We start from the raw sequence: 21,210 nt of genomic DNA, 5'->3' as shown, positions 1-21,210 counted from the left end.
GCGTACTCTTGAGTAACATCAAACGACCCCCCTTAGACAAGTACAACTTCTTTCACCCAGATAATTTCCGCTTAATATTTTCCAAAATTGTATTCCAAATTGAAGGGGAATTGTGAGGAGCCCCCAGCGGCATGCCAAGATACAACATAGGTAAAGATCCAACTCTCATGTACCCCAAGATATCAGCCAGAGCATGCACATCACCAACCTCCCCTACAGGAACCATTTCGCTCTTATGCACATTGACCTTCAAACCTGTTACCGCCTGAAAACTAAGGAGCAACAACCGAATATGAAGAATTTGCTCCACATCTGCATCACAAAAGAGGATAGTATCATCTGCAAATAATAGATGTGAAACGTGTTCCCCACCATCCCTCCTACCCTCAAGATTAAAACTACGAATCAAGCCAGCTCCCTCCATTCTTCTCAACATCCTACTAAACACCTCCAATAAGATCAAAAACAGCATAGGAGATAGCGGATCTCTTTGTCTTAAACTCCTTGAGCTACCAAAGAAATCAGCTGGGGACCCATTAATCAAAACAGAGAACTGAATTATGGATATACAAGAACGTATCCACTTACACCACTTCATTCCAAAACCCATCCTATTTAGCAGATACAACAAAGCCTCCCAATTCACATGATTGTAGGCTTTCTCCATATCGAGCTTACAAATGACTCCAGGAACCCTACTCTTCCCACGACTATCCACACACTCATTCGCAATGAGAACCGAGTCAAGGATTTGTCTCCCACCCACAAAGCTATTCTCATTCTCAGAAATCAACTGATCTAAAACTACTCTCAAGCGATTCGCCAAGACCTTAGCCAAGATTTTATACACACTCCCCACCAAACTAATAGGACGAAAATCTCTAATATTGGAGGCATCATTCTTTTTAGGAATTAAAGCAATGAAGGTCGCATTAAGGGATTTTTCAAACTTGCAATGATGGAAAAACTCTTCAAAGACCGCTAGGACATCTTTCTCCACTACCTTCCAGCACTGATGATAGAACGCCATAGTAAACCCATCCGGACTTGGAGCTTTGTCCCCTTCCAAATCCCTAACAACTTGAAGAATCTCCTCTCTCAAACTTCCTTTCAAGCCAAACCCTCTCCCTATACTCGATACGATCAAATTCCAAACCCTCCACAAAAGGCCTTCACTCCTCAGTTTCCTTGTACAAATTTTTATAAAATTGTACAACTTGATAGGTTACCTCGGAGGCCTCTTCAAAAACCACCCCATCCACCTCCAAGGTCCTTAGATGATTAGACCGTCTATGGGAGTTAGCCATTTTGTGAAAAAACTTGGTGTTATTATCCCCTTCCTTGATACATAACATCCTAGATTTTTGTCTCCAGGAAATTTCTTCTAAGGAAAGAAGATGCTCCACCTGGGACCTCAAACCAGACCTATGAACTTTCTCCCCATCAGAGAGACCAAAATCCCCCTTCTTAGCGTCTAATGTTATCAACTCCTCCAGTAATTGCTTCTTTTGACGCGCTACATTACCAAACTCTCGGCGATTCTATTGCACAATGTCCTCTTTTAGAGCCTTTAATTTTTTCGCAAGCACAAAACTAGGAGTACCTACAAAGGAATGTCGATTCCACCAGGTTTGAACTCTATCCACAAATCCCTCCGACTTCAACCACATATTTTCAAATCTGAATGGACTTTTCCCCCTTGCCATTCCCCTGCCTCCAAGAGAATTGGACTGTGGTCTGAGACAGTACGGGGTAAAATACTTTGAGTAACATCTGGGAAATGATCCTCCTAATCAGGAGTGACCAAAGCTCTGTCAATCCTAGACATCATTGGTTGATCAAAACCACTGGACCAAGTAAAGCTACCTCCTTCCAAAGGCAAATCAACCAAGTTAAGATCCTCAACAAATTTAGTAAATTTTTCCATAGCCGTGGGCAAACGGGTCTCGCCCCTACGCTCGCTAGGAAAGCGAACTATATTAAAGTCCCCAAAGCAGCACCACGGAATCCTCCAACACTGCTGAACTCCCACTAACTCATCCCACATGAGACCCCTCTCAACATTCTCATTTGGGCCATAAATGCCTGAGCAAGCCCAAATAAACCCATCCCCCACCCCTTTCCACTTTACCGACACTGAGAATATACCAACCATAATCTCCACCTTATCCAAAACCCTTTTGTCCCATATAAGCAAAATACCACCAGCAGTCCGATCAGCCTCCAAGACAGCCCAGTCCACGTATGGGCAGCCCCACAGACTACAAACCAGTTGTCTATTCATGCTAGCAATTTTTGTCTCTTGTAAACAAACAACATCACACTTCCACTCCCGCAACAAGTTCTTCACCACAAGACATTTCCGAGGATCATTTAAACCTCTAACATTCCATGAAATCATTTTTATCTTCATAAACACTAAAATAACCCCAACTAGAAACACCATCACAAGACCACCCTTTATCTTCTGTCATAATTCACCGAAGAAATCAAGTTTTGCAGCTCTCTGCATCCCTTATTTTTGGACTTAGCCACCTTTTTGCTGCCCATTACTTTCCTGTGTAACACATTGGCTGCCTCCATCTCTGATTCAAGCCTTTGTAAGAGACCAATGCACAATTTCTCATGTCGAGTCATAGATTACCCAACCAATTTACTAAAACCAGGAATTCTATGTTTCACCCACCCAGAAATATCTATGTTAGTCTCAATACTAAAAACCTCATCAACCTCCTCCAACTTTGCCAAGGTTGTCGGCGCACTCGGATCAAAGATTTGCAGAGGAAAGGCAACTGACAAGTTTGTATCACCAACACCCGCAGAAAAAACAGCTGCTTCCTCCACAAGCATAGCTTCCCCAGGAAGACAGAGTTCCTTACTATAAGAAGAATTAACCTCCTGACCCACTACCCCCAAGCCCCTTGGTCCAGCTCGCACCAACTCCAGAAAGAGGTTAGGGAGAAAAGGTCCTAACGACCGACCGTGGCACTAAATTGAGAGTCACTGTCCTCTTACCTTCAGAAAACAACCCACTCGACAGCGAAATGGAACCGAAAATGTTATTCTGGTCAGAGCTCAGCCTGAAAACCATCGCCGGAGGGGACTCGACACACCCCGCCACTCCTACCGGTGGCGCGCAACGCCGATGAGGCGAACCCACTAGATCCCCGGTGCGACGCGTCACCTGTAACGGCAAAACAGGGCTCGTCGGAGGCTCCGGAGACACCGAAAGGCACAAGCCCACCCTTATCGGCCTAAACCTGTACCTTCGGTGACCACACAAGACCTCCGGCCACCTGCGACGACGTCACAAAGCTTGTCGGACTTGCCCATGGACACTCCCCAGTCTTCTCGTGATTATCGGCTCAGGGTAAGGGCTCAAGACACTTAACGGAACATTCTCCAGGCTCGAAGGATATTGGGCTTGTGAGCTGTGGGCCTAAACAAGACTCACTAACAGTCATTTGGGCTACCAACTTGTTAGGGCCCAAACCCAGACCCAACTTACCTTGATGCATTTCCTTACCAGCCCATGAAACCCATTTATGCTTCTGATCTCTCCCTTTCTTCCTATCCCAGGAAACCCGCCTCCTCCCCATCACGTCAACCTCCACGATAAGACCTCTCCCGGTCCAGCATGGTCTCCTTACATCACTCCTTTTCCTATTGTCATAGGCTTTTGCATTCAAACTGAAACTTGGGAAACGTATCCTACTTTTTGCCACTGACTCCTCATTAATGCACTTCTCCCTCCTATCACCTCCTCCCACCACCATCTTATCAGGCTTGCCTACCGGAAAAACTCCCACCTTAGCACCTGTGAGACTCCGATTCCCCTCCATCTTCTCCCCTCCTAAATGTGTCTTCTTTCCCTTGACAATGGAACCTACCTGCTTTGGCTGCTTTCTATCCTCTACTCTTCCATGAATGCCTTGCACAGCTTCAACAAAAGTTCTAGAGTGTTGAGTCTCCAAATATTGCCTATGCACCTGAGGAATAAAAGTTGGACGACCACCCACCCAATCGCATATTGGGAGGGATACAACATCTTTCTTAGTTCAAGGCCAAAAGCCCTCCAACCATATCTCTCTTTGCCTTCAGGGATAATGATCGACCTCCTACACCCGCCAGCTTTTAGTTCAGTCAGAAGTAAAAACTGACCAAAAGAGTTGGTGCTGCGCTGGAGAGTATAAGCAGTGTCACCGTCCCTGAATGTAAAGAACTGTTTGGAGCTTGCCCCAACAACAGTGTGTTCAATATTCTTCATCAGCCATTGTGCTGCATTCTTACCCATGAAGACTGATCTCATAGAATATTTGCCCCTCTCATAAATCTGTAACAAGAAATAACGTCCCCCTTCCTCTACAACTAATTGAAAAAACTTGGATTCAATGACGAAACTGTGAAAACCCCCCATACCCCCCAATTGAGACTACTTTGACTTATCCTCGAGTGGGAAATGTTTAGAGATTAGGCATAGTGGGAAATGGTTTTTTGAATTCTCAATGGTTTGCTAGAAACTGCATTGGGTAAATAATGTCCTTTGTTCTTCATTGTTTTTTATTCAATGTCGACTTTATGGAAATACAGATTAGAAGTTCATGGTACAGCACAGATATGTTTATATGGCAGGGACCAGGGAGTCACTGAGAAACAGATATAGTTACCTTTTTACATATCAATTTTTTGTTACGTTAAAATATTCTAGTTATACATTAGCCAAACTGATGCGAGACAACCAAAAATGATGGAACAAAAATTGAAGAACTTAAAAAATAGACAGTAAATTAACCCAGGAGTCGGCACTAAGCCAGATAAAACAAACCTTGGAATGAATATCTAGGGTTGAATGAGATCAGATCCAGGCTACTTAGAAAATTTAAACGGAAATGTTATTAATTAAGCAAATTCTAAAATTTAAACTTCTCCATATGAAAACAATAGTGTGCTTATATAGACTACTAGGATTAAATCCTAATTCTAATTGACTTGGGAAGCCAATTATTGAATTACAAAAATACCCATGACTCTAGGAAATTTAATAAAACACTAATAACCTAATTAACGAATAAGTCCTAAAATTAAATCCAACAAACTAATAGTAAAAAATTCAACTGACTTCTAAAAAAAACCAAATCAAAATTTCTTTTTGCTTCTAGCATCACAGGGATTCTGATTTTATATGGTAGTCAATATACATGTCAGATATTTCCATTTACAACTAGCCTATAGATTATAAGATGCACGGTAGTTTGAATTCAGTTTACAACTTGGAACATTCTCTGTCTCTGGGTCTTTGTGTGTGGATATACCGTTTTCTTCACCGTTAAAACACACCGTATAAACCTTTGTGTTATAACAATATTATCATTGAATTCACATACTTTGTGGTGAAAAATAACATAATATCAACTCTGGATCATGAAATACGTAAATTTTGAATGGATGCCTTTGCAAATTGAGCTTTTCTGTGTATCTATTTTTTCTTTTTCTTTTCTTTTTCTTTTTAATTAACAAAGAAGAGAAGACATTATTTGATTTAGGGGTGGTAAGTGGAAAGTCTAAAAGTGATATTGCTAGAGTTAAAGAGTCTTGGTAAATGCTACTTATAAGAGATTTAATGAGGAAAGAGATTTGGAAGCCGTAATTGAACGAAAAGAAAGGGGCACTGGTGGGTGATGCAAGTGAGGGTTGTTGTCTTGTTGAATTGCTTGCTTCTTGGAAAGGATAGATTGGTTGCCCAAGGGGTGGTGAAATTTGCAATGCCATTGCACATTGTCTTATGTGGTTTTTTTTGGAGAGAATAGGCATTCAACATTTTCTCATATCCCTTAATTCTTCTATTTTTTGAAATTATTGTTCAACTGGATGTTAGCTTTAGGCAGTATACTCATCTGCCTATTTTCTGCGTTTTTTAGATTGTTTAAACTTCAAATTTCAATTCTTTAGGCACTTACCTGTTGACTTGATTGTTTCTCTATCTAATGAAGTAAAATTACTTATAAACAATAGAAAAGGCAATACATCTAAAAAATGACATTTTTAACAGAAGTCCTTTTGTCACATATTTTGTGTGATTATGCACTATTACATGTTAGAATTGATGCATCTTTTGGTTCAAGGTGTATTTGATATGTGTCAGAAGGTATCTGAGTGGTGAGAACTGAGAAGTATCTTTGTAGAAGTATTTGTATCAGCATGTGTATCCAATTCAGATGCAGCTCCCATCTGGAAGTGGTACACAGTTGATCCATTTCTTCTGTCATATTAATAAGAGATCTATATCTGTATATTACAGGTTTTAGCTGCACTTGGAACTGTGTACTTTGAGCATGTACTTCCTGATATTATTCGAAACTGTTCTCATCAAAGAGCATCTGTACGTGATGGATATCTGACACTTTTCAAGGTAAACACATCTTTGTAGGACTCTTTGCTGATATCAGAGGTGTTTGCTTATAGGCTCTCTGTAATTGTTGCCTTCTTATGGGAATTTATTGCAGTATTTGCCAAGGTCATTGGGCATCCAATTTCAGAACTATTTGCAACAGGCTCTTCCTGCTATATTAGATGGTACATGTGCTATCATTTGGGAATTTTTCTTATGCTTTGTATACTAAGTTGGCACTCTTTCCTTAGAGGTTTTTTGATGCCATTTTTCTAATATAATATCGGCTTGTACTCTTACAGGTCTTGCTGATGAGAACGAATCAGTACGTGATGCAGCACTAGGTGCTGGACATGTCCTGGTTGAGCATTACGCAACAACGTATGCACTCTTTAGATTTCTTGTGCTGCTCATTATAGGTTTCTCGATGCCAGTGAGCTCTAGCTCAACTAGCATCTCCCCCCCTTGTAAGTGCTAGGTGGAGGGTGAGGCTGTGGGTTTGAGATCCACAGGGTGTGTGCTTAATATGTCAAAAAAAGTATTTGTTTCTCTATTCCCTCTCTCTTTCCATCCTCCCTAAAATGTAGCCAAGAAGTCACAATTAAGATTTAAGAAAATATTCTAGGTGTTTCTCAAATTTTGCATTTAATCTGAAAAATACCTTGAATAAGCTGGTTGGTGACTAAGCTTTGAAGAATAATAGCATTTTGAAGTCTTTTTTGTAAAATTTATGCAATTTTTTAAGATTTTGGAATCTTTTGCAATTCCTTAATATTAAAACTTTTCATAAATTGTTCGGTCACGGTTACTCAAATTCTTTTAAAAGTCTGCCGTAACTTGGGACATCAACTGAATATCTGTGAATGTTATATTGATTGATGGTTCTATTTTCATTTGACAAGTTCTTTCTATTCTCATGTTTGTTATTTTCATCCCAGGTCTTTACCTCTGCTCCTGCCAGCTGTTGAAGATGGTATTTTCAATGATAATTGGCGTATTCGACAGAGCTCTGTGGAGCTGTTGGGTGATCTCTTGTTTAAAGTATTTACTCCTCACCTACTTCCAGTATTTCCTTTTAGGAATTCCTACAAATTGCTCTTTTAGATGATCTGTATTTCTTCCAGGTTGCTGGAACTTCTGGAAAAGCTTTGCTTGAGGGTGGCAGTGATGATGAAGGTGCTAGTACTGAAGCTCAAGGGCGTGCTATCATTGAGGTTTTGGGAAGGGATAAGCGTAATGAAGTTCTTGCAGCATTATATATGGTTCGAACAGATGTCAGCTTATCTGTGCGTCAGGTAAGAAGGCGAAGTACTTATTATTTGTTTTCCTGACTTGGATAAATTATTTCATTTTTGGCTACATATGTTCTATGTTAACTGAATTCCCCCATTTTCCAGGCTGCTTTACATGTGTGGAAAACCATAGTGGCAAATACTCCAAAGACTCTCAAGGAAATTATGCCAGTTCTAATGAATACTCTAATTACTTCTCTTGCATCATCATCATCCGAAAGGCGGCAGGTCTGCACTTATATATTGGTGATCCATTTTTGTTGAGCAACAACCTACAAAATTCATAAAATACTATTGCTCTGTTTTAGGTTGCTGGACGATCACTGGGTGAGCTTGTTAGGAAGCTTGGTGAAAGAGTACTTCCTTTGATCATTCCAATTTTATCCAAAGGGCTGAAGGACCCTAATACTGGCAGAAGACAGGTAGAATGTTATCCTATTGTTATTCTGCGTTCTATCTCATTAGCCTTTTCGGAATTGCAACTGTACTTTTTTAGTAAGAAATTCCTTATAATCGTGAAATCTCCCAGCTGGTAAACTCATATTGAATTTATACTATGTTTGACTGCATTTAGAATATGCTCAGAGGTCATTAAAAAATGCTGTAAGTACTTTGAAATGCTGCAAGTAATTTTAAATTTAACATTCTATATAAAGTAAAATGAGAAAGTAAAAGGCAAACTGGAAATATATTCCAAATTGAATTTGAATGATCAGGGATGTCTTTGAGATGCTGAGAGTGGTATTATTTTCAGCTTATTGAATTTGGATGATCAGGGAAGTCTTTCAGAGGTGTGTTTTCTGTGTGGCTATGACTGGTCCAGGGGTCAAATTTGGCAGAGTAATTTATTACCAATTGCTGGAGTGGGTGGGGTAAATGACTTGGCTACAATATTGTGTTTTAAAGTAGGTTCGTTACCTATGACTTTTGTGGGTTTCCCAGTGGGTTAAACTTTAGGGCTTGAGAAATCTGGAACATCATTAGAAAGAAATGGAAGGTGTCTGGCTAGTTGGGAAAAATTATATTTGTTGAAAGGCGAGAGTTAACTCTTACCCTAATCTTTTTCCTGGTCACATGGTGGAATTGTGCATTTGCAAGAGCCTTTTAGGATTGCAAGTTCATATCTGTTGAAGCTTTTCTTTATGTTTTGCACCCCAATTTTCCTTTGGGAGTAGAGGATGGCAAAATTTATTGGTGATTATTGCATTTAGATAAATATATTGTTTTCTCTTCTTGTGTTGCTTTGAAAGGAGATGGTAGAGTAGGTTCTACTTAGCTCAATTGGTTAAGTCTCTTGTCATGGAATAAGGACTCACCTTGAATCCTGCCTACACCAAAAGAAACCTATAGGTGTCTTGGCCTTATGGTTAAGAGTAATCATTATGGAGTAGATGCTGTCATTTTAAATCTTGTTGTATCTATCAGAAAAAAAGAAAGGACACGGTAGAAGTTCCAATGAGCTCAAATGGCAGTTCCTCTCCGCGTAAGAGTAAGGTGTAGGGTGATGTCATGGATTCAAGACTCACCAAGTGTGTGCATAGTTACCAATTTTTAAACAGAGCAGAAATTTTCTTTCGAAGTGTTGATTTGGGTGTAAAATTCCTCATTTTTGTTTGGATAGTTGCGTGGGGGAATCTTTTGATGGTGTCATATTTGTTTGGACAGTTGTGTGGAGAAATTTTTTATGGACATCATTTTACTCCTCTGTTCGCTGGCAGGAGAATTGTGGTCTTTTTTATTTTCACTCCTTGTAGTTAAAAGGGTGATGCCAAGGACAATTGGCAAATTGGTTGGATGCTGGTAAGAAAAGTTTGGTTGGTCTGAGAGTAGTAAAATTTTGAGGGCTGTTACATTGTGCCTTATGTGGAAAATTTGGAATGGTATAATTGCTGGACTTTTAAAGTTGGACTTTCTCCCGTTGTGATTAAATTTCTGTCGTTCATGTCTCTATTTAACTGGACTAATTCTTTAGCCAGTTTACTGTGACCATTCTCTTCCTTTTAATAAAGTGAAAAACTTGGTGAGATGTAAAGGAAATTAGAAGTTATGTGATTTTTTTTTAAACTAGATGTTATGTGACTTTGTGAAGAAAAAAGTGGAGAGTTTACAGTGTACATGGGCCATGCATTTTTATTTTGTTAAGAGTGTCTTATTCATTTCTAATATTTACATGACTGACAGGGTGTATGCATTGGCCTAAGTGAAGTGATGGCCAGTGCTGGTAAGAGTCAGTTATTGAGTTTCATGGATGAGCTGATCCCTACTATTCGAACTGCCCTTTGTGATAAGTATGTTTCACCTCTTTGTGATCTTCTAAATGATAAAGTTGAATATATAGTAGTATATGAACTTTATAATTATTTGTACCTTTGAACAGCATGCCTGAGGTTCGTGAGTCTGCAGGCTTAGCATTTAGTACTCTCTACAAGGTGATTGATCTATTTTCTGTTCTCATTTCAAATTATATTTTCAAACTATATTTTTGCATATTATAGAATGATAAATTGTCATGATATAGAGTGCTGGATTGCAAGCAATTGATGAAATTGTTCCAACTCTTCTGCACGCTCTGGAGGATGATCAAACTTCTGAAACTGCCCTTGATGGGCTCAAGCAAATCTTAAGGTGTGATATGATCTGTGCAACTTACATGTGATCACTTGCTGACTTAATCTCAAGATCTATATTTTATAACAGCTGTGCTAAATTACTGCCTTTGTCTATTAGTGTCAGGACTACTGCTGTTTTGCCTCATATTTTGCCCAAGCTGGTCCATCTTCCTCTTTCGTATGTGTCTCCTCCTCAAATTTAGAAAATGTGTTTCTATATGATTCTTTTAGTCACTTCTATCTCTGAACCTTCTTTGTATGTATTCAGTGCCTTTAATGCACATGCTCTTGGAGCTTTAGCCGAAGTTGCTGGACCTGGTCTCAACTTTCACCTTGGCACTATTCTCCCAGCTTTACTATCTGCAATGGGCAGTGAGGAAAAGGTATGCTGTTTGGATGAGCATTCATATTTCTATGGCAGTTATTCCTTTTAACCTTTGATGAAAGATGAATTCTGGTTTCCGACGACCCCCCACCCCCCCAATACTCTCTTTCCCTCTTTAGTTTCATTTGTCTGGCAGTTTGTCTGTTTGATCATGGAACATCTTTAAATTGTAGGATGTTCAAAATTTGGCAAAGGAGGCTGCGGAAACAGTGGCCTTAGTAATTGACGAGGAAGGTGTTGAGTCTCTGATATCGGAGCTTCTTAAAGGTGTCGGTGATAGTCAGGTAGCTATTGTTAAGGCTCTCCTTTTGTGTCCTGCTTTCTCTCTCTCACTGTCTCTCACTTTGTTTCTCTGGTCTCTTATGGTTTCAGGCTTCAATTAGAAGAAGTTCTTCTTATCTGATAGGGTATTTCTTCAAGAACAGCAAGCTATATTTGGTTGATGAAGCTCCAAACATTATATCAACCCTGATTATCTTGCTTAGTGATTCGGATCCATCTACTGTTGTGGTACATGTTACTAGTAATTAATGTTGTGCTGTTGATCTATATATTTTGGATTGTATCTTACATTCTTTTCAACAGGTTGCTTGGGAAGCTTTGTCAAGGGTTATCGGTTCAGTTCCGAAGGAGGTACTTCCTTCATATGTAAAATTAGTACGTGATGCTGTATCTACATCGAGAGACAGAGAGCGTAGGAAAAAGAAGGTGAGAAGTAGTTTAGATGATCACTTACAGTTGATTCTTTGGTTTGATAAATTTCAATTTTGTGTATGTTTAGATGTTGTTCCATGGAAGGTCAATTAATATAAATGTTTTATTTGATGCAGGGAGGACCAATTTTAATACCTGGATTCTGCCTCCCGAAAGCACTTCAGCCATTACTTCCAATCTTCCTCCAAGTATTCTTGCTATTCTCTTTTGGAATCTCTGCATATTTAGTTGCAATTTGTGTCTCTTCAATTTTTAATATTATTTATCCCTTTTTTGTTGTTGTGAGAATATGAAGCTTACTGAAAAGTAAATTATCTTTGTCAGCTTCCTTGACTGGGAGCTATGACTATACTGTCATATGCTTTTGTATTGTGCCTTCTAACAAACTTCTGGTGGTTGTATCTAGCATACTGTCATGCAGGTTCCTCCCCTGGGAACTATATTGTTTTTCTCTGGTGTCTGTAAACAAACTTCTGGTAGTTGCATCTATTATACTGTCATTCTGGCTCAATGATGGAGCAAAAAGAGATGAGAACAGTAGCCCTGAGTTTATTACTGCCACATACCTGAAAGATAAACTTACTGTTTGTTTCTGTTGCTTTTTTATTTCTTTCCTGAATTGTCCTGTTAACGTATGAAGGATTTTCATTTTGAAATTTTCTTGAACTCTGATATCTAAGTCAATGGGATCTGTTGCTTCATGCTTTATTAACCCATTACATCTAAATCATGTGAATCGTTTAATTAAGTATGTTGCACCTGGCATTATGTCACTTTCAAAAAGTCACAGGAGCTCTCAACCTTGTTTGTTTCTAGCCATTTCCTTTTCTGTCTGTATATAAATCAAATTAAAGAAGACCCACATGGATTATTCTTTGACAAAAAATTTATATCTACAACTCCGCGTATTCAAATCTGGCTAAATGGCAACCATTTCTTTAGCGCTCCTTGCCATGCTTAAGATTCTAATTCCTATTATTCTGTGGCTCCCGAAAAATTTTCCTTAGCTGTCCCCTTATCTAGTTTTTGTAGTGAAAGTGAGACAGTTAAAACCTATCTGGGTTCTTTTCAGATTTCCAATCCTGAAGGTGGGTGGTTTTGTTGGAAGGGAAGGGAGTTAGGGGCTTGGATGAATATGAAATATGGAATTGGGGCCACATTTAATGTACAAATAATCTTGGGGGACCCACAGGACAGTTTTTATGATTTGACCTTTTATGGGGTAGGGAGGTTTCATATGGCCCCCCTAGGCTCAACATGGGTCAGCCCCTGGTGGTTTATAACCACTGTTTTCGTTGTCATTAAGTCTTAAAGTTTTCGGTCTCTCCCGAACGATTAGTTTCCTTTTAATTTAACAATGACTGAGATTTTGTTTATATTTATTTTTATTACATTTTTTTTTTTATAGTTTAGATACACAAGACATGCACCTTTTAGATGTTTTATTTATTTAAAAAAAGCTAAAGTTTTTTAATCAGAGTAAGGATGATGCTTTATTAAATAACTAAGTAACCTTGGGAGCTTGAAGTGGACTTGGGATTTTGTTTAATGGGCTTCAGCGAATCCTCTTCTTTGAACGTGGCAGACAAAAAAGAAAAAAAGAAGAAACCTTCTGGTCCTATGGGCACTGTCCCACATTGCTAAAGGGGGAGTAAATGCTTTATTGTAGCCCTTAATATAACTTCTTGTTTATTGGAACCATTGAATTTTGAATATGGTAAAGTTGCACTCCAGGTTGGGGAATTAATCCTTTGATACCCATCACAATGGCTCTATTGGCAATATTCCTATATTTTTTTTATGGATATTTATAATGTAACTCGAGTGGTGAAATAGTATCTCCCTCCAATATTATAATAATATTTATTTTTATTATTATTATTTATACATTTTCACTAGTACTTTCAGCCACTAATATTGTACTGCACCTTCAGGGTCTAATAAGCGGGTCTGCTGAATTAAGAGAGCAGGCAGCATTGGGTCTTGGGGAGCTGATTGAAGTAACTAGCGAGCAAGCTTTGAAGGAATTTGTCATCCCAATAACGGGGTATGTACCATGGAATGTTGAGGATATAGATTGTATCCTAAATCTTGTTTATATTGTTTGATCAACTCCGTTTCTCATCTTAAGCTATGAGGTCATTTGCCATGTCCCCTGAAAATTTGAGCAATTAATTCACTAAACTATTGTGTTATTTGCAATGTCCCACTATGGAGTTTCTCCTTTTCTATTATGTTTAACCTTAATATTCATTGATTACAATTCATTCCATGTGTATATTTTTTGGTGTTTTTTTCCGCGATCATGTGATAAACGTGTGGATATTGAGGTTAAGTATGATGGGAATTGGAGGAATTTAAACAGTGGGGGATGTTGCAACTAATCGGACTTTAAGGGGCTGGTAGTTCAATTTTAAATTTTAGGGAGAACATTGCAAATTACTTTAATTTTTGGTAGGAAACTGCAGTTATACCTATGTTGTATAAAGCATTATCCTCTGTGGATGAACGTGCTTATGTTATATACTCATTGTTTCTCCCTGTGTGGCTTGTTATTTATTTATTTTTTTTTGAGGTAAAAGATAGAAAGGCTTGTTATGTTTGACTTAAAATAAACGGTGCACACTAGCTGTTCTAAATGTTACATGTTTTCCATGGTTGTGCTAAGACATTATTCTTGTGGAAACTGATTGTGGCTGTTGAATGTTTACTTCTACAGGCCTCTTATCCGGATCATTGGTGATCGGTTCCCTTGGCAGGTGAAGAGTGCCATTTTGTCTACTTTATGCATCATGATAAGAAAAGGTGGGATGGCCTTGAAACCTTTTCTTCCTCAGCTTCAAACAACATTTGTCAAATGTCTACAGGATAGTACAAGGTTCGCTGGATGTACTCAACTAGTATTTTTTTTTTAATACATTTTCGCTACTCTTGGTTCTTCTGTCTGTAATATGACTATTATATCCTAGGCACAGGTGACATGCTCTGTTGTAGATTTTGTTGATTCCCTCTCTTTTTTAATGTAATTCTACAGGAGATACTACTCTATTCCAAAACTATCTTATTACTTATAAAACAAATGAGTATTAGATCCGCTTATCCAAAAAGAAAGAGTATTATATCCTCTGTTTCTGGGTGCTGTACACATTCATAGATGCTTCCATTGTGACATTGACAATGTTTTTTGATTTTATTTTTTTATGAACGTGATATTGACAATGTTGTTATATAACATGAAGTAAATATTATTTACCTTGATTGCTTATTGAGTTTGATTTAGTTTGCCCTAATAACAGTAGAATGTAATCACTTGCGTGCATTATTTACCTAATTTACATGCTTTATTCTTTGGTTACTTATTAGATTGTATTTGGGTGCAGAACTGTTCATTCAAGCGCTGCCCTAGCTCTTGGAAAGCTCAGTGCACTCAGTACCAGGGTTGACCCTTTAGTTGGTGACCTCCTGTCCAGTTTGCAGGTGAGGATTGTCATTTTTTAATCACACTGCATGTTGAATTCAAAGCTGGATTATGTAATGCTGCTGGTTTTTGACTTTTAGGCATCAGAAGGTGGTGTTCGGGAGGCCATTCTAACTGCTTTAAAAGGTGTCATAAAGCATGCTGGGAAGAGTGTGGGCAGTGCTGTTAGAAGCCGTGTCTTCATTCTCCTAAGGGATTTGATTCACAATGATGATGACCAAGTTCGAATATCTGCTGCAAGCATATTGGGCATCATATCACAGGTATTTTTTGGACAATATAAGGAATTTTTAAAACTAATTCTGTTGAGTCTAAATTTTTGTTAACGTTTCTCTGAAAATGAGAAAGAAATTAAATATTTTTAGGATTTTTTACTGGGTTTTATCCTTACTAATCTTTAATGGTAATTCAATACTGCTACCACCAATATGGTGCCTGTATTGTTCTTTTTTATTCCTGTAACTTGATTGCTAGTTGCTGCTTCTTTATACAGGCCATTTCCATTTAACATTCTAGTGATCTGATATTGATTTGTCATATAACCTTTCTTTACTGATATCACAGTATATGGAAGATGCTCAGCTGACTGACCTGCTCCAGGAACTGTCGAGTTTGCTTTCATCTCCTAGTTGGTCTGCAAGGCATGGTTCGGTACTCACAATCAAATCCATGCTCAGACACAATCCCACTGCAATTTGTATGTCTCCATTCTTCCAGTCTATAGTAGACGACCTTAAGGAAACCTTGAAGGATGAGAAGGTATATATTCCTATGCTGTTACATTTAATGATTTTACTTTTGCCTAATGTTAACACTTTCTGTCAAACAGTTCCCTCTTCGTGAAACATCAACGAAGGCTTTAGGAAGGCTTGTACTCCATCAAATTCAACACGAACCATCAAGCAGTACTGCACATCTGGATATTCTTTCATCCGTGGTATCTGCTTTGCATGATGACTCCAGTGAAGTGAGAAGAAGGGCATTATCTGCTCTAAAAGCAGTTGCAAAAGTATGTGGTTAAGATTTTGTAATCCTGCATTGAAATTATGTACTGTATCGTGTGGATTTCATTGGAATATTTACACTTGATATGTGGCAAATTGCATTGCAGGCAAATCCATCAACCATTTTAGCCCATATTTCTGTTATAGGCCCCTCCCTTGCTGAGTGTTTGAAGGACGGAAGTACTCCAGTGAGACTTGCTGCAGAAAGATGTGCTCTGCATGTCTTCCAATTGACAAAGGGTATTTTCTTCTGTTCTTTATCTTTTTATCTCACATTTCTGCTGCACACTTTTTCCTTGGATGACCCATCAACAATAAATTGAGCGAGTTCTTCACTGTTGTTTTGATCATTCAAAAGGGAAAGTGTTATTAATCGTCTAATTAGTTTCTTTCCATGACGCTAATTGGTGGAACAAAGAAGTGCTATTCATCAATTTGGTTGTTTATGTTTCCAGGTACAGAACATGTTCAAGGTGCACAGAAATTTATAACAGGCTTGGATGCGAGACGACTATCAAAGTATCCTGAACAGAGGTATATAGCTTCAAATACCTATTGCAGCTATATTCATTTGTTCTAATGTACAAAGTGAATGGAATGAATGTTTTTTTTTTCCTTTTCTGGTGGGCACAGTTAATTGTTAGGAATTTGTTTTTGCTCTCAAATATATAATTCCTATGTTTGTGGAATATTTTCCCTATCAAAAGAAGTTTTTGAAATATTTCTTTAATGCTATTGCTCATTTTTGTATTCTTCATAATATTTTTTGGGGTCTGGTTTTCATTATTTTCCGATGATATTATCTCAAAATGTGCTAAATCTTTAAATAATCTTCTCATGTGAGTTAATAACTTAATATAGAAATGAAAGAAGATTAGGGGTCACATGAAATGAAAACAGAAAAATGGGTTTATAGCAGATACAAAGTGCTAGGAAGCACGGACACGGGCGTTGGTATGGGTATGACATGGCAATATAAGCAATTTCTGAAAAATAATAACATGACACAGCTGTTAAAAAGCTGATATGACATGGGTATGGAACCCCAAATGAAGTGTCCGTGTTTCCTAGACAAGTGTAATAATGAAATCTGGTGTTGAATTGAGAGGTGTAGTTTTGCGGGAGTCTCAGAAGAATGGTTTGCTGTAATTGGATGCTAGACAGTGATTGGGAAAAAAAGTAAAAAGAAAGTGGATATTGTCTCCCTTGCCTTTGGAGGAAACCCTGATGCAGATACCTTGGCTATAGTGAGATGCATCAGACTAATAATTGGAAACCTCTGTAGAAAACAAGAATTTGGACCAAATGGCATAACTTTCCCATGAAAAAGGTGAGGAGGCCCTGGAGGACAAGGTCATGGGTTCAATCTTGTATGGCTGTATGGCATGTACCTATAATCAAAGAGAGAATAAAATGCGGATCAGTTTTTTCAAATGAAACAAGAGACTGGATTGAATCCAGATATCTGGATAAAAAATGTGGGATTGGCTTTTTTATTTATTTATAAATATCTTATAGAGAGTATGTAACATATTATGAACAGGGAATTCCCATTACTAATGAGCATGTGGAGGGGTGTATTCTGTAGGCACAGGACTATTGTGCATAAAGAACACTGCCAACCTTTAAATAGCTATGTTTAACATGGGAAAGGTATGCTAGATTGCTGTAGTTTTGCAAAGAAAAATGGCATATGGATTACCAAGGCATTGCAACCATTGCGTCAAACATGTTTTAACTTGTATGCTAACCCTTTAGGTTGATTGATTAATCAAAGGTTACCTGGTATTAGCCTTATGTAACTTGTGCCAAATTCACTGTCATGGCCCTTAACATGGGTACCCTATATAGCGCTAGAAGTACATACATGGTATATATGCCATAGATGTGCCAGTTGACATGCATACTTGTGCTATGGTACTGTTATTGTGTCTATTGCAAGGGGATTCAGCGAATCATAGATGTGCCAGTGGACGTGTGCTTGCTTAGTTATGCCCATTTTTCTGTGTTTTACCAATTTCATTTTGCCTTTTTATTTTTTAATATGCTTTAAAATTTGTGGTTTACATTCGCTGATTGGTGGAATATTAAATGCAGTGATGACAGTGAAGACAGTGAAGATGACTCGGCAAGTGGCTGATAATCAATTCTTTGCTGAGCCTACTTAAATTTTAATTCTTCACGAGTGGAGGTATGGGGAATTTTAACTAATTGAGAAGTCAGTTGCCAGAGTTTGATAAGGATCTTCTGTTTAATATAGATACACAGATACACAGTTAGAGGTGTGATACCCAATTTTTGCTAACCTGGGTGTTACGATGTCAATTTCTTGTGACTCGGATTTTGACAATCATATGTACAAAAATGAGGCAAACAGTGGCTTGATTTTTGTTTGGCAGTTGTATTTGTTATGTTAGTTTTGAGTTTATATTTAAAGAATGTCTTCTTGTAATTGTATCCACTCCATAATTTCAAATAGTGAAATATTTATTTTAAATAGAAGCATGTTAACTTACAGGTTAGTACTTAGTATACAACATGATATAAGTTTTGTTGGGCCAAATTGTTCCAATGAAAATAATAAACATGCAACCATTCAGGAATTAGAATCATTGAATAATATTATTATACAACTCAAAACAACAGAAAGGAGACCATTGAAAAGTCTCATGTAACAAGTCTTGTTATTGCACCAATGCAAACATTACTCCAATTGATTCTGAAATAGCACAGAAAGAGACTAGTAACTAAGTGTATAAAGAATAATGTTGAATAAGATTCTCTCAAATAAAATAAGTAGGTGATTTGAAGCTGAAAAACTAATATTTAACAATAATAACAATAATAATAATAATAATAATAATAAAAACCCTTGTTATGTTTGTAGTACAAACTATGAATGCCTATCGATAAGCCATAATCATAGATTAATTATGTGTATCTTAAAACTGATAAAACTGTCGTTTATATATATTATGCATTTAACAAGGTGGATAAATTTGCCCACTATAATGGCAATTTACTGCTTTACTAATTATTTAGAAAATTTGCAATTACATGTATCAGTGCATGTAATTTATGTCCACTATAATGCCTAATAGTTTTGTTTATTTATTTTTTATTCATTTATCAACAAGGCACAATATTTGTAACTTATTAGTTTAGATTTAGTAAAATAGTACATTCATACTTTTCACGCGTATCATGTTTAAGGACTCGTATCATGTTTAAAGAGAGTGAGAGTGTCACTAACCAAATGTTTTTACCGGTTTTTGGCTTGTAAAGTTTTCTTACGCAAATTGATTATTGGTAGGGGTGTCCTTTTAATTTTTCGCAGTTATCTAGGCATGATTTAACAAGATGATATATTGGTTCATTTACATACACTGGTTTGTTGATGCAGTTTTCAAAAGATTTTCTTACCAAAAAAAAAAGTTTTCAAAAGATTTCCCAATACACCGTAAAAGACTTCGACCGCTTAATTTTTTAAAATAATTTCGATTTTCGATGACAATGCAACTAGGGCTGTCCAGAGTACCCGACGACTCGTCGGACTCGATCAGCCCGACCGAAATCGACCCGTCACGGTCGGACCGACACCTCCGACGGGTCGGTGATGGGTCTCAGTCTTCAGAACCTGACCCCGGCGGGTCGAGTGACAGGTTTTGTCCTCAAAAACCCGATCTACCCGACCCGCCTAACAAAACCTCAAAAAGAAGCTAAAATCCGGCGACGTTTAGGTTTCTCAGCTTCGATCCGGCGACGTTTGACCTTTCTTTACTTAAATCCGCTCAGATTCTCACTCAAATATGCTTAAATCTGGCCAACTCTAGCAAGATGAAGCTTAGATTCGAGGAGATCTAAAGAGAACTCGATTGTATTTGGTAAGATCGAGCTTAGATTCGAGGAGATCTGGCGATAACAAGCTTCGAATCTAGAAGATCCGACGAGATCAAGTTTCGATTCGAGGAAATCCGGCCAAATCCCAGTGATTTTCAGCAAAAACATGTACAATCCGGCAAGAAAATGTAGAATCCGACTAGTTTTTCTAGAATCCAGTGAGTTTTTTCAGATTCCAACAACGCTTTTTTTTTTTTTCTCCAGATTTCAATGCTTTCTTTATTCCGGCGACCCGCCTGGCCTGACTGACGTTCACCCGCACCCGAAACCGACTCGACCGATTTTTCCGGCGGTCAGTTATGGGTTCCTCTGCCCCTCCACCCGACGCCGGCGGGTCAAGTCTGGGTTGGGTCCAAAACCGACCCAACCCGACCCGTGGACAGTCCTAAATGCAACCATGAAGTAGAAAAGGAAGGTTTTCTCATTTAGTGAGATGAACAAGTACTGGCAAACGGTTAAGGATACAAGAATTTGTCTGTGCTTCAACAAGAATTGGAATAATTAACACAATCACCCTTAGCAAAAGTCGTTTTGTGAAATTCTTATCCATTGATTCTATCTCACTATGATTGAAACTGCAAATTTTGTACTATATAAATAATTGAACGATTATAAAAGTATGAAGTTAATATATATATATATATATATATATATATATATATATATATATATATATATATATATATATATATATATATATATATAAACTATTGATTCTTAATCGTGACTTTTGGAAATATGAAAAATTCTAAAATAAGTGCCATGTAATTCTTTAAGTTGTCTTTTCCCTAGGGTCATAAGATTTCAATATAAGTTTTAGGTTAACATGTAATTTTTTGCAAAAGTAATGTATTCCTATAACAATGCAATACGTAGGTGTGACTAGGGCAAACCAATAATCACAATATATTATATCAAATACTGTCTTTTTATAATTTTTGACAGCTAAAATATTAAAATACTGTCTTTTTATAAGTTTTGAAAGCTAATATATTCAAATATTGTCTTTTTTATAAGTTTTGAAAGATTTCGATTCACAAAGTTTAAGAAACAAATCATATTAGAGTATGTAGTGTTCAAATTGCCTTACCTTGAGTTTATTGAGAACTTATTTTGTTGAGAACTTATAGACAATTAAAATTCTATCAAATTATAATGAGATATAAAATTTGAAATCAATAGAATAAACTGAAATCCATCATGTTGAAATTTATTTAAAGTGAATGTATTACTCAAATCTTAAATAAGGTAAAATGTTATATGGTAAAACATTTGTCTAATCAAAATTATATCTAATTGGATTGTTCTTTAAAATGTTTATGTCTAACAAAATAGGAAGGTTTGAAAATTAAGTGGATTAAAAAAAAAAATTTGAATGATTGCCTTTGGAGTGTGCTTTTTTTAGGAAACCCATTTGAGAATAATAAAGACAAACATTAT

At 37.4% G+C, this 21,210-nt stretch overlaps 1 protein-coding gene across 1 annotated transcript in view; it reads left to right on the top strand.

The window, feature by feature from the left end:
- LOC142627727 (protein ILITYHIA) overlaps positions 1–18,367 on the top strand; it is a 58,550-nt gene extending 40,183 nt beyond the window's left edge. Inside the window, exons 36-60 of the mRNA XM_075801592.1 lie at positions 6,299–6,409; positions 6,504–6,573; positions 6,691–6,769; positions 7,327–7,429; positions 7,513–7,683; positions 7,786–7,908; positions 7,989–8,102; positions 9,862–9,968; positions 10,058–10,109; positions 10,199–10,305; positions 10,408–10,467; positions 10,558–10,672; positions 10,848–10,958; positions 11,047–11,184; positions 11,260–11,382; positions 11,505–11,576; positions 13,323–13,435; positions 14,108–14,266; positions 14,769–14,865; positions 14,947–15,129; positions 15,431–15,625; positions 15,696–15,875; positions 15,978–16,110; positions 16,326–16,404; positions 17,968–18,367. Of these exons, the coding sequence (XP_075657707.1) occupies positions 6,299–6,409; positions 6,504–6,573; positions 6,691–6,769; positions 7,327–7,429; positions 7,513–7,683; positions 7,786–7,908; positions 7,989–8,102; positions 9,862–9,968; positions 10,058–10,109; positions 10,199–10,305; positions 10,408–10,467; positions 10,558–10,672; positions 10,848–10,958; positions 11,047–11,184; positions 11,260–11,382; positions 11,505–11,576; positions 13,323–13,435; positions 14,108–14,266; positions 14,769–14,865; positions 14,947–15,129; positions 15,431–15,625; positions 15,696–15,875; positions 15,978–16,110; positions 16,326–16,404; positions 17,968–18,010 (2,838 nt within the window). The 3' untranslated portion in view covers positions 18,011–18,367. The remainder of the gene's footprint in view (positions 1–6,298; positions 6,410–6,503; positions 6,574–6,690; positions 6,770–7,326; positions 7,430–7,512; positions 7,684–7,785; positions 7,909–7,988; positions 8,103–9,861; positions 9,969–10,057; positions 10,110–10,198; positions 10,306–10,407; positions 10,468–10,557; positions 10,673–10,847; positions 10,959–11,046; positions 11,185–11,259; positions 11,383–11,504; positions 11,577–13,322; positions 13,436–14,107; positions 14,267–14,768; positions 14,866–14,946; positions 15,130–15,430; positions 15,626–15,695; positions 15,876–15,977; positions 16,111–16,325; positions 16,405–17,967) is intronic.
- The last annotated feature ends 2,843 nt before the right edge of the window (positions 18,368–21,210 follow it).

This window comes from Castanea sativa, chromosome 3 (assembly GCF_040712315.1).
Source record: "Castanea sativa cultivar Marrone di Chiusa Pesio chromosome 3, ASM4071231v1".
Classification (NCBI taxonomy): domain Eukaryota; kingdom Viridiplantae; phylum Streptophyta; class Magnoliopsida; order Fagales; family Fagaceae; genus Castanea; species Castanea sativa.
Note: the sequence above shows the minus strand (reverse complement) of the source record. Positions and strands in the feature narration are given on the sequence as shown.